Source organism: Cydia pomonella, chromosome 3, assembly GCF_033807575.1.
Source record: "Cydia pomonella isolate Wapato2018A chromosome 3, ilCydPomo1, whole genome shotgun sequence".
NCBI lineage: Eukaryota > Metazoa > Arthropoda > Insecta > Lepidoptera > Tortricidae > Cydia > Cydia pomonella.
The window spans coordinates 9,081,451-9,099,154 of NC_084705.1; the positions used below are offsets into that span (position 1 = coordinate 9,081,451).

Here is a 17,704-nt window from a genome sequence, read left to right on the forward strand (position 1 = left end):
TGACTCACTTAAACCATTGGACGTAGAGAGCTGAATTTCTCACAATAGATAGTTTTTATAACATTTTCCACTATCCACTCACTTGCTTCATAATTTTCAGTGACCTCTATTATTATAATAAAATAAGGGTGACAGCTGGTAACCACAGTTACCAAAAGCAAGTGAGTAGGTATGAAGGGGTTTTTCAAAATTCATCCCCTAAGCGGGTTAAAAAGGGGATGAAAATTTGTATCGGGTTCAAGTTTTATTTTAAGCTAGGAATTCGATTCTTCGTAAAAAAAATACAAGAAAACGGATTTCAGCGTTTTTGCAAATTCATCCCCTAAGTTGGTGAAAAAAGGGTTGAAAGTTTGTATGGAGATCAAAATTTTTTTTCATGGTGGGACTTGAAACTGTCCATGGGCATATTATTAAAACAGAAGTAATTTCAGCGTTTTTAAAAATTCATCCCCTAACAGGCTTAAAAAGGGGTTGAGAGTTGGAATACAGTACAAATTCTTTGAGACTTCTTATAATGGCATAATATAAAGATAAGATAAAAAATGATTATTGCCACAACTACCAAAGATACAAAATAAAAATAACATAGAATGTGAGATAAAACAAAATACACTTAATTGCACAAAAAAATTACTACAGCTCTTAGGTACCTATGTGGTTTTTTGGTATAGACAATGGGTACCTGTCTCAGCTTTATTGCTAGATATATATACCCAGCGCTAATTTACAGACGGGTCCCTTTTTTTGACCGGTCAGTCATACAATCCAAGTCATAGTATATGCGATCGGCGCGGTTGCTTTTGTGAATATGTCTGTGTGTGTGTATGCGTGTGTGATATATAATATGTGTGTGTATATATATATATATATATATTTATTTATTTAATCTTTATTGCACAATACATGAAGGTACAAATGGCGGACTTAGTGCCTTATGTAATTTATATTTATTAGTTAGTTAGTTAGTTAGGGGGGGGGGGGGATCTCCTTTCTGTATTTTAAGTAAATGTGCTTTAACCAGCTTCTTGAATTTTAGCATGTTATCTTATATAACAAAATAACATTATCTGAACTTTATTAAAAATATAACCCCTAAGGGAGTTAAAAGGGGATGAAAGTTTGTCTTGGGGTTCAAATTTTACGGTAAGGAACGTGAAACTTCGTAAAAAGGTATTATAATGAAAGGGAAAAAAACTTATTTCAGAGTTTTTAAATTCATTCATTAGGTTCAAATTTTATTTTAAGTGAGGAACTTGAAACTTCGTAAAAAGGTATTTTATTAAAAGAGAAGAAAACTAATTTCACCGTTTTTGAAAATTCATCCCTCGAGGTGGTGAAAAAGGGGTTGAAAGTTTGTATGGAGATCAAAATGTTTTTCGATTAGGGAACTTGAAACTTTGTATATTATTAAAATACAAGAAAACTGATTTCAGCGTTTTTAAAAATTCATCCCCAAGGTGGTGAAATACGGTTGAAAAGTTGTATGGAGATCAAAATGTTTTTCGAGTGCGGAACTTGAAACTTTGTGTTTTTGCATATTGTTAGAATACAAGAAAAGTAATTTCAGCGTTTTTAAAAATTCATCCCCTAACTGGGTTAAAAGTTTGAATCTGTTACAATTACACTTTGAAATTTCTTAGAAATGCTGGCTAGCTGACTACAAAAAAAGTAATTTCTACGTTTTTGGAAATTCAACCCCTAAGGAGGGTTAAAAAGGGGATGAATTGATGTATGGGGTTCAAGTTTAATTTTGAGCCAGGAACTTGAAACTATGTAAAAAGGTATTATATTAAAATACTAGAGAATTGGTTTCAGCGTTATTGAAAATTCATACCCTAAGTTTGTGAAAAGGGGTTGAAAGTTTTCACCGGAAACGAAATTTTTGGTAAATAGTGAACTTAAAATGTATTGAAAAGACACAATAAGAAAATAACAAGAAAAGTGATTTCAGCATGCTTAGAAATTTATTCCCTAAGGGAGTTAAAATGGGTTGAAAGTTTGCATTGGGAGCGAACAGTTTTTTTAATAGTGGACTTCAAAATCTTGTAAAGGGGTGGTTGACAGGGATACTATTGAGAGCATTTTTTTAGTTAAGATCTAGAAACTTCGTTGGTTGGGATGGGACACACGAATCTCATGCCTTTTATAATTAAAGTAACAAATGATTAACTGTCCTTACTGCAATCTTTTGCTGTATAATGTTCTACGCTCTTGAGGAATATATAACCACCAACATACAAATTCACGCGTACGAAGTCGCGGGCATCAGCTAGTTGATTGATATAATTAACAACTGTTTTTATAATTTGCAGAAAGGAAATGAAACACCCCGGCCTGAGCAGCCCGAGAACACTGAAGTAAGCAACCCAGCTAGCCAGGTGCCCGAAGAGCTCACAAAAGTCACAAGGTATAGGGCACCTGATCCCATCATGGATGACCCAACATCTATTGAAGCTGTCAAGCCCTATACTAGTGTTAGGTGTGCTAAAGAAGCTAAAGAGGTATGTGTATCTTTTTCTTTATGTAATATTAAATTGTTTGTATGACTGCTTACCATCAGGCAGGCTGTTTGCTTGTTTGCCACCGACGTTTTTGTAAGTTGTTGAATACTTAGGGTAGGTAATTAAACAAATATAATTAGTATGTTTTTGTTTAAGTAACTTTGAGTTATGTCTTTGGCCAAAGCAAAGGCCAGGGTTATGGTAAAATGACACAGGGTCAATCAACTAGTTGGTCGCAAAGCGAAAAGTATGGAGTTGCCAAACAACTAACTTTTTTTGCATGTGGTGAAGGATCCAGAAAAAGAGGATTACATATTTATTTTATATATTATTTATTAATAAAATGTGATGGAAAAGTGTACGTACAGGAGTAGGGTTTGCAGGACGGATCTGATATGTATGGGAAGATCCAGGTATCCAGATCCATTTCGGGATATTTCATACATTTCGGATCCGGATTGTGAACCTTATAGCTACAGAAGTACAGCAGGTTTATTAATTTATTCCTTTTGTTTCTTTACAGTATTATACAGTAGTGAGAAATGTGAAGAAAGCACATCAAATACAGGAGATTGGAGAGTACCAAGAGTTTAATGATGATGTGGATTACCTTCTAGACGCATTACAGGTGAGTTACTTGGAAATGTTGTTAATTTAACTTTAAGGTTCCTGGGTGCGTGCGTGCATGCGTGGGAACGAAACGCAACTGTCTCTGTCACACTAAGAAGAGTGATAGAGAGATAACTGTGCTATCCTACAGAGCGTGAACGATTGGCATCTTGTCTACACATCCAGCAGATGGTACGATAACTTGCATTCGACGTTACAATGCGAGATTTGGTAGATCAATCAAATCTGTTCACCTTAGTAGTCTTTAACGTAACGGAAATCGCATGCCAGCTCTCATACCATCTCAATGAGCCATATTTTCTATGATTAAGGGTTGGGCTTCAGTCACTAATCGGAATCAGAAATCAGTCGAAAATCACATTGTAAGATCAGATTGCCGAGGTCATCACCGCCCTTAAGCTTTCTCAAGGAAAATTAATAACATTGTAGAGTCAAATTGCCGGGGTCATCACATCCCTTAAGCTTTCTCAAGCTTTTGGGCATCCAAGAGGTTGTTTTTCCAAATAAAATGTGCAAATGTAATGCTTAAACAACAGGACAACAACCCGATCTCGACGCGCTGCCTGTCCGCCATCACGCTGGCCAGCAAGTGCACGGCGCCCGCTTTCCGCATGCACCTGCGCGCGCACGGCACCGTGCAGAAGTTCTTCAGCGCGCTGCACGACGCAACCAACGACCAGGTACGCAATTACATGTAGGCCTACATAAATTACATAATATATGCCTTTGGCGTCGAATAATATCCCTATGACAGTTCATTTTTAAATGTTTGCAGACTTTTTTTGGAAGTTTAGTACACCAACTTAACGCACACGCAGGGCAGGTGCGTGGCAAATCGGGCACGCGCCGCGTCTAAGAGGCCCTTTGCACAGAGCGTGGGTCGGGTTGGAGTGTGAATTAAGGTCCATTTTATTTGTTATAAAATACAACGTAAATGAAACGCGCTCACGTTCGCTGTGTGTGTGCTTGTTGACAAACGTACGTATCACAAAAAAGCGGCCCGCGGCCTGTGTGATGACGTTCCTTTAAAACTAGCTAGCTGAATAGACACGCCGCGCGCCCGACCCGCACCCGCGGTGTGTGTCAAGCTTAATATATTTCGAAATGAAACATTTAAGTAATAATAATACGGCAAATACATATTTTTTCAATTATTTTTTAAATTTAGCCCAACCAAAAGAGATTTGAAAAAACAGCTGTCATGGGGACCATCATTCGTCATTAGATATACGACGTAAAATGTTTATACAACTTGCAACTAGCGACATAAGGTAAAGTTTTTACCGAATATGTTTCAAATTCTTATAATTAATACGAAGCACTCTTAAATGTATAAATATGTTCCCCTTAATTACATCTCCAGTTATTACAGAACGGTAACTTAAAGCATCTCAGGTCAATAAGATTATTACAGTAACGTGACCTACATAGGGTTCGATTCGGTTATCCAATGTGATGCGAGTGCTGCCATCTATCAAATATCTCACTTAACATGACATTTGAGTGGGCATGTTGTACTTTCTATCTGAATGACTCTCGTATCTACATATTTTTTTATGCAGCGAGTCAATTTGCCGTGTTTCTCTCTTGGTTCTCTTACAATCGAATATAATTATAATAAATTCATATCAAACTTTATACCGTGTACAGAGTGGCCAAATAAGAGGTATACACTTTCCCCCTTATTCATAAACGTCTACTAAACTTGACAAGCTGCTAATAATCGTTTGTCCCTTTCCATCATACCAATACGTCGGAAAGGGACAAACGATTATTAGCGGCCTGTCAACTTTAGTAGACGTTTATGAATAAGGGGGTTAGTTTTTCAATTTTTACTACATTAAGTCCAAAATTATTAAACATTTTTTCATAGTGATTCAGGGCTGGCAATTATCCATGGAACATAATTTCTGCCATATGTCTACCTCTAGCAGCAAGCAATTTCTTCTCAAATGTTGTGTTGCTTAAAACACGTTATTTGCTTGATTAATTTCGAGAAACAGAATGGCACCTAAATTTTGCAGCTCCTGACTTATTTCTGTGGGGCTATCTAAAATTACGTGACCGTGTCTATGATAACAAGCTGATGAAATTTAAACAGTGACCATCCGACACAAATTCACTAAGATAACGCCGAAAATGTGCGAAACTATGCTGAAAATTGCGATGATTAGGGCTCACATTTGCCTGCTGTTTGTGGTGGACATATGTCAGACATGATGTTCCGCATATATTTGCCAACCCTGAATAATATATACATAAAATATATTTATTAATCTTTGTACTTAATATAGTTAAAATTTGAAAACAAAATGTATAAGTACTGCTTATTTGCCCATATATCATTATACTTTTCTTAGACAGTAATCTATTACTCTTTGAAATGATTCTAACCAGCTTGAACTCAATAAAAGTGTGTTGTTTTATTATTGAGCGAGCCCTAATGGCCATAGCCGCCTTCGCTCCCCATCATTACACTAGCTTGACTGTATCATGACAATATGTAGTATGTACAGTGAACTGCAACTGGTTTAGATAAAACTTGTTAGCAAGATTTGACCTAAACAAGCAAGCATACCTTAGTACTTACATTGTAAGTTTAAAGTTTACTTACAATTGGAAACATGTATTGTGATGTTACAAATTTAATTTAATTTTCAGAGTCTGGGCCTTTGCACGGCGACGGTCATGTTCGTGCTGTCGCAAGACCGACTCAACATGGATCTGGACCGGGAGTCTTTGGAGCTCATGTTAAATTTGCTCGAATCTGATGTCTCACACAAGTAAGTTATTTCGAGTTATGTTAGAATGCTTCTTATTTTGTCGCGTCCCCCTAATACTTGAAAGTATATGACTTATAAATAACAAAAGGCATTTCGCGAATTAAGGCGAAAAGAAATGTTCACGAGAAGGTATGAAGCACTAGTATATTTTCTAAGATGATTAGGCGGAAAATCGCATCGTTGGGTCTCCTCTTTCTTCCTCGCGCTGTCCCAGCATTTTGCCATGGCTAATGGGAGCCTGAGGTCCGCTTGACAACTAAAAAAAAAATCGTGTCGTTGGATATTGCAGCATAAAGCAATGATCTTATGTGGTTGTGCTCATGCTCCATAAGAAAAAAAAAACCGCTTTTTCATTTAATCATTTCTTTTTGTCAATTTTATAAACCAAATTTCAATTTACCTACATTCTAATTGGCATTCTGTAAGTGAAGCACCAGCCCATCAATTTGCACCGATACTCGGGTCTGGATCACAGGGAACTGGATCGGATAACGGCACCACACTCGATAGTAATGGTAATCCTTGAATAGGGTCCTATCTTTACATGTCTGTCGGCTGATATGATGGTTATGACGACATTTTTATACGTTTAATTAACTTCTACATTCTTACTTAAACAACTTTGTACAGAAATGCGCTTGATGACTGCGGGCTCACGTCTGCCCAGCTGGCGAAGACGCAGGAGCGGGTGCGGGAGCTGTGCGCGGAAATCAAGAGCCAAGGGAAAGCCAAGCATTTAGATTTGGATAATATCACCGTAAGTGATTATCCTTAGTGTTTTTATGATTTCAATTCAAGTGTGGGTGGGCCACCATTTTTTTTGTTTTTCTGTGTTATCAGGCAGGAAACAGTAGCACAGTTTGTTCAGAATCAGAAGAAATAACAAATGTTGTAAAGCCTGACCAGTAGTATATGATCATGATCACGCGCCATATTGCGGAATTTCATTGGAACTACATTTTTCATACTATACTGAATTGTCACTCTATATATGAGAATAACAGTGCCCTCTTGATAATGATCATTCATGTATTTCTGGTCGGACGATAACACATTCTAATAGCTAACATTAGAATAATCAGAACTATGGACGAATGTATTTTTGGAAACCAAATTTGTACTGAAAGTCGGTGTAAAATACAAGAGAGCTACGCGTGGCACGCACAAAACTTACGTACCACCGAGCTGTGCGTGTCCGAACCTGCTCGGCTCGCCGTCTCATAGGGAACGCTATTCAATACAACATCATCACTGGACGCATCGAGCGACGATGCCGTTCCGCTCTGTGTACGTGTGCGCGCAACGCGCAGCCGATTTGTTTTGTCGGAGCTGCAATGCACGCGCACTTCAAGCGGTGTGACATTTCTTAGACTATTATTATTTTTATTTCTATTTATGAGACTTCTTAGCTTACAACGCAGCGAAACGCGCACGCAATCGGTGTGGCCTGGCTTCAAGACGTCTTAACAGGTTGAGCCGAATTATCAGGCGGCAATTTCTTTGCGAGGCAGCAGTTTCAGTGTGGACTTGCCGTTTTGCATATAATTCTTCGCTGTTTATAAATCGGGTCAAATTGATTGTTATTTGACTACTGCGTGCAGTGTTTAAGACCTTACCCTTGCAGGTGGGTCACTTAGCCATGGAGACGCTACTATCACTGACGTCGAAGCGCGCCGGCGAGTGGTTCAAGGAGGAGCTGCGCGTGCTGGGCGGCGTGGACCACATCGTGCGCACCATCCAGGACTGTGCGGCGCGGCTCGAGGCGCCCGCGGCCAGCTGGAGCCCGGCCGACGTCGACGTGCTGAGGAAGGCCGACCGCTGTCTGCGCGTGCTGGAGAACGTAAGTACAAAGTGGTGGACAGAGAGACCACAGCGCGGCACCATCCAGGACTGTGCGGCGCGGCTCGAGGCGCCCGCGGCCAGCTGGAGCCCGGCCGACGTCGACGTGCTGAGGAAGGCCGACCGCTGTCTGCGCGTGCTGGAGAACGTAAGTACAAAGTGGTGGACAGCGCGGCACCATCCAGGACTGAGCGGTGTCGGAATGATAAGTGTAGGGAAATTTGTAACGTTAATAAATTTCTTCATGAATCGAGTAAATTTGAGCTAAAAGTGTCACAACCTAATGCGAAGAATCAGCAGGTTGTCTTGACGCCTATCTCAAGGAGTGGAAATGAGAAATATCTCTTTAGAGTAAGTAATACCGAACGATTCTTCTGTACACACTGATCGGGCGCGGCAGGTGTGTGTGCGCAGCGATCGGCGGTTGCGAGGCACGAAGACTCCGAGTTTGCAACGTTCCGTGGATACCCAACTAATATGTCCCATGTTCCTTAGGTGACGCAGCAGAACGAGGACAACCAGCTGTACCTGGTGGGCGAGTCGCTGGGCGCGGCGCGCACGTTCTGCGCGCTGTTCCGGCGCTGCGCGGGCGAGGCGCGCGCCGCGGCCGGCCGACTGCAGCTCGCGTTGCTCGACGCCGCGCTGCCCGCCGTCAAAGTGCTCGTCAACCTGTCGCACTCCTTCTCTCCCAGCAACGGTCAGTACTGTTAGAGCGAGATGCCCAGCTATCCCGGCGCTGCGAAGGCAACGCGCGCGCCGCGGCCGGCTCCCCTGCAGCTCGCGCTGCTCGCCGTCAAAGTGCTCGTCTTACTGCTCCCCACCAACCGTTAGGCGCATACGTACGTGCGCGCGGGATGTCGCTATAATACGCGCACAGCATTCTCGCTCAAACTTCGGAGCGACATGCGGAACGGATGTGGTGTGCCATGCGCCGTTAGATATAGGAACGATTCCGACAACAGTTCACGTAATTCGGGCCTCTTTACAGCAAAGGGTCTAGCCGCAATCCTATAGTGAAACTGCCCCTGGCTGAAATGTATACCTTTCTTAGAAGCGTTAATTGGTCTTATTATAAGATATCATTTTACAATATTTCAAGCCTGGATCCCCTTGGGTTGGATAAAAAAACAAAAATATATAAAATCTTTTTTAATTTTTCTAAGCTAAACTAATGGTTAGATTTCTTTGAAATTCGGATTATACATGGCACTAATAGCAATACATTTTCAAAAAAAAAATCAAGGTTCTAACTTATTTACAAAGGCCTAAAAATATATTTTTTTTTGTTTAAAATTTTTTTATTATTATTTACAAGAGGGCGACAACCTCAATTTTTAGGTATTTAATGCACAATACAATATTGTATGAAATATATTTTTTTCATAAAAATCCATTTGTGGCAACAAGGTAAAAATGTCTTACTAATGCAGGCCATTCGACTTAAGGCGTCTGTAGGTTACACATTGGGCCAACGTACTTGGCTCATTGTGTACTTCCGCCTTTACAACCATTTAGTAGGTATTAACGAGCAGCAGCTAGTCGAGCAGAAAAATTATATATATTTTATTTAATAAGTATATATTTTTTAATGCAGTATTGCGTATTTCATAATAGGAATGTTTACGTAGTAGTTGTTTACGTACAGCAATGGTAGATTACATACCGAGGCCAATAAAATAAGAAATGTCTCAGAACACATCGGACTCGCCCATGAAGGGTTCCCTACCATTTATGACGTATTAAAAAAAACTACTTACTAGATCTCGTTCAACATTTTACCACTTTGGACACACATTTTACCACTTTGGAAGTGTCTCTCGCACAAACTATTCAGTTTAGAAAAAAATTATTAGAAACCTCAATATCATTTTTGAAGACCTATCCATAGATACCCACGTATGGGTTTGATGGAAAAAAAATATTTTTATTTTATGACGTATGAAAAAAACTACTTACTAGATCTCGTTCAAACCAATTTTCGGTGGAAGTTTGCATAGTAATGTATATCATATTTTTTTTTAGGTTTTTCATTCTGTTATTTTAGAAGTTACAGGGGGCCGACACACATTTTTTCACTTTGGAAGTGTCTCTCGCGCAACCTAGTCAGTTTAGAAAAAAATTATATTAGAAACCTAAATATCATTTTTAAAGACCTATCCATAGATACCTCACACGTATGGGTTTGATGAATTTTTTTTTTTAATTTTATGTCGTATTAAAAAAAAAACTACTTACTTGTCGTATTAAAAAATAAACTGCTTATCTTAAGTAATAACAATAGGAACAAAATAATAAACATTATTAGAAACGATGACTACTTCGAAGGTCTTTCTGTTTGCCATCATATCACTCCAGGCGGAGGCGTAAGAGAGCTGCTCAAGAATATACAGAGTCAACTATGTGGTATGTCTATGAATGACTACTGTATTGTTCTAATTGGAGAAGATTTTCAAGATACTCAAGATATTGGTGCACTAGTACAATTAATAAGAGAAACTGCGAAATATATCACATTTACAAACCTGATTGTAGCGTGCCCGACATACATATATGGCAAACCTATCTATAATAGTAAAGTAGAATATTTTAATCACTTGCTATTTAACGACCTACAAAACCACAATGATTGTTTCTATATCTATGATTGTAACCTTAATGTAACTTTTGAAATGTTTTCACCGAACAATGGTAGGTTAAACAACTCTGGTATGAGGAATATTATACAAAATTTGAGCAATAACATACGATGGGTAGCAAAAAACCGACGAAATCTTAGTGATAGCTCTGATATTTTTTTTCGTAACTAACAGGATAAGTCACACAGACGTTTTAAATATATTTCATCAAAATGTATGCGGAGTCTTAAATAAAACAAATGAGCTAGAAATTTACCTTGACGAACAGGATAAACAAATGGACTATGTATGTATTAGCGAACATTTTCTCAATAAAAACTCTGTTTCATCTTTTACCCTACCCAATTATAAGTTAGTCTCATTTAACACAAGGCCAACCAAAAAAAAGGGGTGGTACACTTATTATGCCGTCTTCAAATAGAGAGACACAAGAAATGGAAATATGCAAAAAAATATATGTGTCAGACGGCTTTGAAATATGTGGAATTAGAGATATCAAAACGAATGTATATATTGTGTGCTGCTATAGATGTCCCAAAGACAGTAATTTCGAAGTATTTATAAAACAACTAGAGCTCTTGTTAGATTACCTTTGTGATAAAAAAGCAATAATTTGTGGTGACTTCAATGTCAATTTATTAAAAGATACAAAGCAACGGTCTGACTTCCTTAGTCTTCTAAAATGTTTTAATTTTAAGCATCTTATTAACGACATAACCTTTAAACGTAACCATTTGCAGTCATGTGTTGATAACTTTATAACCAACTTGCCCTCTCCCCAAGACATATCAACATATGTTGAACATAATGGGTTAGCAGATGGACATGCTGCAATTTTCTGTAGTCTTACCTTAAATTCAGAAAAAGCAGGCAATGGCGATCAAACTGTAATAGAGAAAAGATACCTAAACAAAAAATCTGTAGAGTCGTTTAGAAGTAGGTTAGCAGACATATGTTGGACAAATTTGGATATAAACGGGTTTCTTCGTAAAATATCGGAAGAGTTTCATCTAAATTTCATTTTAAAAAAGAAGAAAATCAATAATAAAGATCAAAAGAAATTAAAATGGATCACAAAAGGTGTAAAGATTTCTAGTAAAATGAAAAGAGTATAACACATTTAGCATACCGTGATAAATACATAAAGGAGAATGGGCAATTTGTCCCATGGATGTATACTGTTGAGACATATCTCGTTTGAAAGGGTTTACTCTTAGCATTATTTTATTGTATGACACCAACTTTGGATAACGTGCAGGGACTGAGCAATTTAAAAAAAAGAGTGGCGAATATAAACTGTTGTTTTACAAAGTACTTGTTATGTAGCCGGTTGTTAGGTGTTTTGTATGAAAGAATATGAGTAATTCTAGATTTCTGTTTACCACTACTTACGTTTAAGTACGTACAGGGCTGGAATTAGTTGATATAACATATGCTTGAATTAAAAATACTGCTATTAAACACTGAAACTTGCTTGTATACTCAAGCCATATATATCATTTAAAAGACATTTTTATAAGGTATTTTAATATATATATACTTGCACTCAAATGCTTGCAGGGGCGGTAATAAAACGAGTTTTTTCGTTAATTAATTGTGGTAAATGCCGCTTTGTTTGTTCTACCTGGCACTAGATGGAGCCTTGGTAGCAGTTTGGGTAATTTTTACTATTGGTATATACAATTGAGTCATATCCTATTTGGAAGGTCTTCAATTAAGCATTAATTACTTATATGACACCAAAGACCGAAAGTGTCCAGGGAAGATGATATTAATAATTTTGATCATGCGCTGCGGCGTAAACTGGAACTAAAAAATGTCATTCATATAGAGTTACTTTTGTAACCATTTACATCACTTTGCATGCCTGAAATATAATGAAAAAGTAATTTATATATTTTTTTAAATTATTACCGCTCAATAAATGGCACTAAACTACTTAATTATGATTTTTCAAATCCTCCCTAGTACTGACATCTTGCGTGCAATAGGAGAACCGAATGAGCGGCAAATGCTGGATCCGTATAGTCGCTTATAAACGCTAAAAAATGTCACCGAAGAATAAGTTTGTTTAATTCGGAACTTTGACAATAAAACGAGTGGTTACCTTGAACTAGTAAGTTTCGTCTATTTATCTCTCTTGCTCTTACATATTCGAGTGATAAAGGTAGAAAAAGCATTACATTTTTTAAAGTTCGCGTTATGTCCCGCTAGAAACGTTATATAAACTTATTATTAAACATGAAATAAGATTCCTAAGCAATAAGTAGGTAAGTAAATGTATTTATGGAGTAGTTGGAGTACCATAATTAGCAGCAAGAAAATAAATCTAAGTTTATATGTTACGATAAAATAAATCGTAAAAAGGTACTATGTACATACTTGTTATGTCTCTCTGCAGGAAAATTGTGTAAAAGTGAAATATTTGAGATTGCGTCGCGGTTCAAAGCAACGTTTCCTTCGTTTGCCATATGAAGCAGGATTAAATTGTGTAGTTTTAAGTTTTCATGTAAGTGAATTGTCAAATTCTTAGTGAGAATAAAGAATCTTAAACCTAAAATTAACGCAGTGAATACATTACAAGCATCAGCGACTCTTAACTGCTTGCCAAGCTAAGATAGTAGCTGTATTTCGTTCCATTATATATACATATGAAATAAAAACTTTTGAATACATTTAACACCTTTATTTCATATAAATTGAAAAATAACTGACGGCATACATTTTCTTCACGGTCGCACAAATATTAGCAGGATGAGTCGACAAGTTAATTTAAAGCAAGCATTGGTGAATAGGTGCATCCAGATCCAGATAAGAGAATACATGGTTTTTGCGCCAATCTCGGACCATTTGCGATTGGTTTGCTAAGGGCACCGCTAGCTGGTGCGGATGCACAGAGAACTTATACATACCTTATTAAATAAAAACTTTTGAATACATTTAACATCTTTATTTCATATAAATTGAAAAATAAGTGACGGCATAGATTTTCTTCACGGTCGCACAAATATTATCAGGACGAGTCGACAAGTTACTTTAAAGCAAGCATTGGTGAATAGGTGCATCCAGATCCAGATAAGGGAATGCATGGTTATTGCGCCAATCTCGGACCATTTGCGATGAGTTTGCTAGCTGGAGCGGGCTAACGAAAAACAGTAACTGGCGACGCTAGCTGGCGCGGACGCGTGCGACGAATTTTACCTACAAAGGCACCCGCGCGCGTGCACCCGCTCCGTGCACTCGCGCCAGCTAGCAAACGCCCTTAACCTTTTGAACGCCAAGAATACCTTAAGGCGTCGTAACTAGCTATGCTCAAAGCGTCATAAATACATTATAGCTGATATAGCCGCTGTCAGAGTAACCTTCACACTTTCAAGTAAGGTTTAGGGCATAGGGCGTCCGCAACGTCGCGCGTGTGCATGGAGCGGGCGTGCGGCTTACAGTATGAGCAACGCTAACTGGCGCGGACGCGTGCGACTGATTTTACTTACAAAGGCACCTGCGCGTGTTTGCCCGCTCCGTGCACTAGCGCCAGCTAGCAAACGCCCTTAACCTTCTGAACGTCAAGAACACCTAAAGGCGCCGTCACTAGACATGATTTAAGGGCCATGAACACATTAATGATTATAGCTGTTATAATCGCTGTCAAAGTCCCTAATGTAATACTCATGCACTTTCAAGCTCACTTGCGCCCGTGACCTTGGCATGTGAGTAACGTTTTTGTTATGGCGTTCAAAGGGCAAAATATCAATGTAACCGTTTGTGCGCCTAGATAACACAAGTACACATACACAACTCGCAAAATGCTCGCGTGCTCTTGTTTATATGTAAAGTACGTCTTCTAGGGCCGCGGATTGGACCCACGCGACCGGCGGGGCGGTGAGCGGCATACATTGGTCGCAATGCAAGCTGTAAAGCGAGTGCAGTGCATGAGGGACGCGCGGCTTTCTCTCACCACATCTTTAGGTGTTCTTGCCGTTCAAAAGGCTAAAAGCACCTAATGAGGTGGCGTTACATTAGCTAGATAGCCCACACGCCGATCCGGTGTGCAGGCTAAGGAAATCGCTATGTAGGCCAATTCGAAAGTGCAACTGACATTAACCCTTTACCAGGCCCCGAAGAACCAGCGTGTCTTAATACGTACTTTATATGCTGTTGCAACCGTATTGAACGCCTTGTAAAATATGTATTTATGAAAGTCGGAGATCTTCCTTTAAACCAGAAATAAAAATGTGGGTTACGGTTATCCCATCGCCTGTCTAAGTAATGAACTGTCATACTAGATTTTGTCTTATTATATTCTTGATCACGCCAAGGGATATATTCCACCCACATCTTATATCGGTTATAATAGTCAAGGTTTAACTCCAAATCTCCTACGAAACATTATATCAATCACTACTTACTTACGTGAGTTTTTATGACATGACAAGACAATTTACCGGGCCATGGGAAAAATAGCTCCCACACAGTTAAACTCTAATAAGGCCATGGGATAATGTCAACCCACATCCTAATTCTGGTCATACACAATAATGCATGAATATTTAGCAATGTTTACGATTACATTAGCTTTCAACACTCAAAATCGACAAAATATCAAAAAATTGTTCGACCTATGTACTTCTGTTTCATAGAAATTATGGAAAGTGTTCGAATTTCTCCGTAGTTTACTGAAATTAGCGTTCAAGTGAATTTAAACGGCTGCCGAAGATTTATTACGCAATTTAGAAGCGTGTTCTGAATGAAGATCATAAAATAATATTTCAGGGATTGACAAAATATTTTGTAGGTGGTTTGGAGTTAAAACCTGACTACGGTAACCGATATAAGATGTGGGTGGAATATATCCCTTGGCCTGGTAAAGGGTTAACTCCAAATCTCCTACGAAACATTATATCAATCACTACTTACTTACGTGAGTTTTTATGACATGACAAGACAATTTACCGGGCCATGGGAAAAATAGCTCCCACACAGTTAAACTCTAATAAGGCCATGGGATAATGTCAACCCACATCCTAATTCTGGTCATACACAATAATGCATGAATATTTAGCAATGTTTACGATTACATTAGCTTTCAACACTCAAAATCTACAAAATATCAAAAAATTGTTCGACCTATGTACTTCTGTTTCATAGAAATTATGGAAAGTGTTCGAATTTCTCCGTAGTTTACTGAAATTAGCGTTCAAGTGAATTTAAACGGCTGCCGAAGATATATTACGCAATTTAGAAGCGTGTTCTGAATGAAGATCATAAAATAATATTTCAGGGATTGACAAAATATTTTGTAGGTGGTTTGGAGTTAAAACCTGACTACGGTAACCGATATAAGATGTGGGTGGAATATATCCCTTGGCCTGGTAAAGGGTTAAACCAATTTTAGAATAATATTGGAATGATACCAGTTAGCTGTCATTCGTGCGTTCATTTCGCACTTATACGCATGTATTTGTGCGAGCGAGACGCCCGCAACTAACTGATATGATTCCAATATTACTCTAATATCGGTGTGCACGCCCCTTTTTATTCATAAGCAAGGTAAGATTGAACCACTATAGAAGGCAGCGAAGAGGCCGGCAATGGAACTGGTAGCGTTTGATGGAGACAGTTTTCTGTCAAATGCAAGTTCAAATTGGCCTGACTGTCTCACTCGCACACCGGAGTAGCGTTTCATATAAGCGTACTTTGTTATATCCAATCGACCCGCTCTATTCAGTAGGTTTCATTATCTCGATCCATCAGTTAAGTAACAATCTCTTCAATCTGGTGGATCGAGATGGTGGATCCTACTGGACAGATGGAACCTATGGATAGGAAAACGTTATGCTCAACCAGGCTTCCCTCATGGACCAACTTCGTATGCACAACTGGTTGTGCCATAAGGAATATTTTTTCGAAATCCTTCCCATAGACACAACTGGTTTATCAAGGATTTAATTTTAGTTCCTAATTACACAACTACCTGTAATTTACCAACTTTAAATCAATCATTTGTGTACTCCTCGTTAAACCTGAGAGAATTATTAGGAGCCTCGACGAAATTGTTCCAATTTCGCTCAATTATTAATAATATTATAATGCAAAGATAAGTGAGAATAGTGGCCATTATCACTGTCAATATCTAAAGAGGATTTTTTTTTATGTAATAGCCTAATAGGCTGCAAACGAGCCGCCTGATGGGAAGCAGTCATCGCCCCCCATGGACATAAGCAACATCGGAGGAGCACATATTAATTATCTATTTCCTCTTTTGATTGTAGTTGTGTTATAAGAAATGGTTCGAGAGCACATTAGTTGTGCTTAGTTGTGCCAGTTGTGCGTAGTTGTGCCATTAGGAATACATATTTTTAATGGCACAACCAGTTGTGCATACGTAGTTGGTCCATGTGGAAAGCCTGTGCTCAACAACTTGGTAGCAGAAGCGATGTGATTTTTTAAAATCGCGACTGTGTCATTGACATAATATATCTGAGGACGGGCCTTACGGGCAATAAGAATGGGGCCGGTACAGCGGTGTTACGCACACGAGTTTGAGCCAATCGTGCAGTTTAACGCCACAAGTACCACAACGTGATTGGTTGATGAGTTCGCATTACGCACGCGATTGATCGCACCTAGTTGCGTTAGACAGCACGATTGGCTCGAATTTGTGAATGACACAACTGAACTAGCACTATCGTTATTGCCCCTAAGGTCGGTCCTTAGATATATGGTAAGCGTCAGGATGGCGGTGGACCTCAGCGAATTTCAAAGAAATATTTATAAACATATTGTACCTTCTGTGTACCTCAGTGTACCTTTAATAGAAACCAGTGTACCTTTCCCCAAAACGAGATATTTTACAAAACGGTCCACCCGCCAACCTGACGTCAGGATGGCGGGTGGACCTATGAAATCTTGCATTATACCGCACTAAAAGTATGCAGTTATATTGTGCATGAGCTTAGCCTAGCTTGTTTTGGGGAGAGGTACACCGGTTTCTATTTCTATTTACAGAGGTACACTGAAGGTACAGTCACCATCATATATATCGGAGCGGCCAAGGTACCCACGAATATCTGAACATGCCTCTACTGTCAAGAGGTTAGAGTGCGTGTTTAGAGATCTTTGAGCACCTCGGCCACTCCGATATATCTGATGGCGACTGTACCATATAACTGCATACTTTTAGTGCGGTATAATGCAAGATTTCATAGGTCCAACCGCAATCCTGACGTCAGAATGGCGGGTGGACTTTTTCTTAAATATCTCGTTTTGGGTTAGGTACACAGAAGGTACAGTATGTTTATAAATACTTACTGCTATG

The 17,704-nt window shown here is 38.8% G+C and overlaps 1 protein-coding gene across 1 annotated transcript in view; it reads left to right on the forward strand.

Moving 5' to 3' along the window:
* Positions 1-17,704, forward strand: part of LOC133515990 (protein wings apart-like) — a 40,318-nt gene that overhangs the window by 3,097 nt on the left and 19,517 nt on the right. The window contains exons 3-9 of the mRNA XM_061848646.1: positions 2,313-2,501; positions 3,025-3,129; positions 3,668-3,811; positions 5,793-5,914; positions 6,545-6,671; positions 7,539-7,901; positions 8,249-8,450. Of these exons, the coding sequence (XP_061704630.1) occupies positions 2,313-2,501; positions 3,025-3,129; positions 3,668-3,811; positions 5,793-5,914; positions 6,545-6,671; positions 7,539-7,901; positions 8,249-8,450 (1,252 nt within the window). The remainder of the gene's footprint in view (positions 1-2,312; positions 2,502-3,024; positions 3,130-3,667; positions 3,812-5,792; positions 5,915-6,544; positions 6,672-7,538; positions 7,902-8,248; positions 8,451-17,704) is intronic.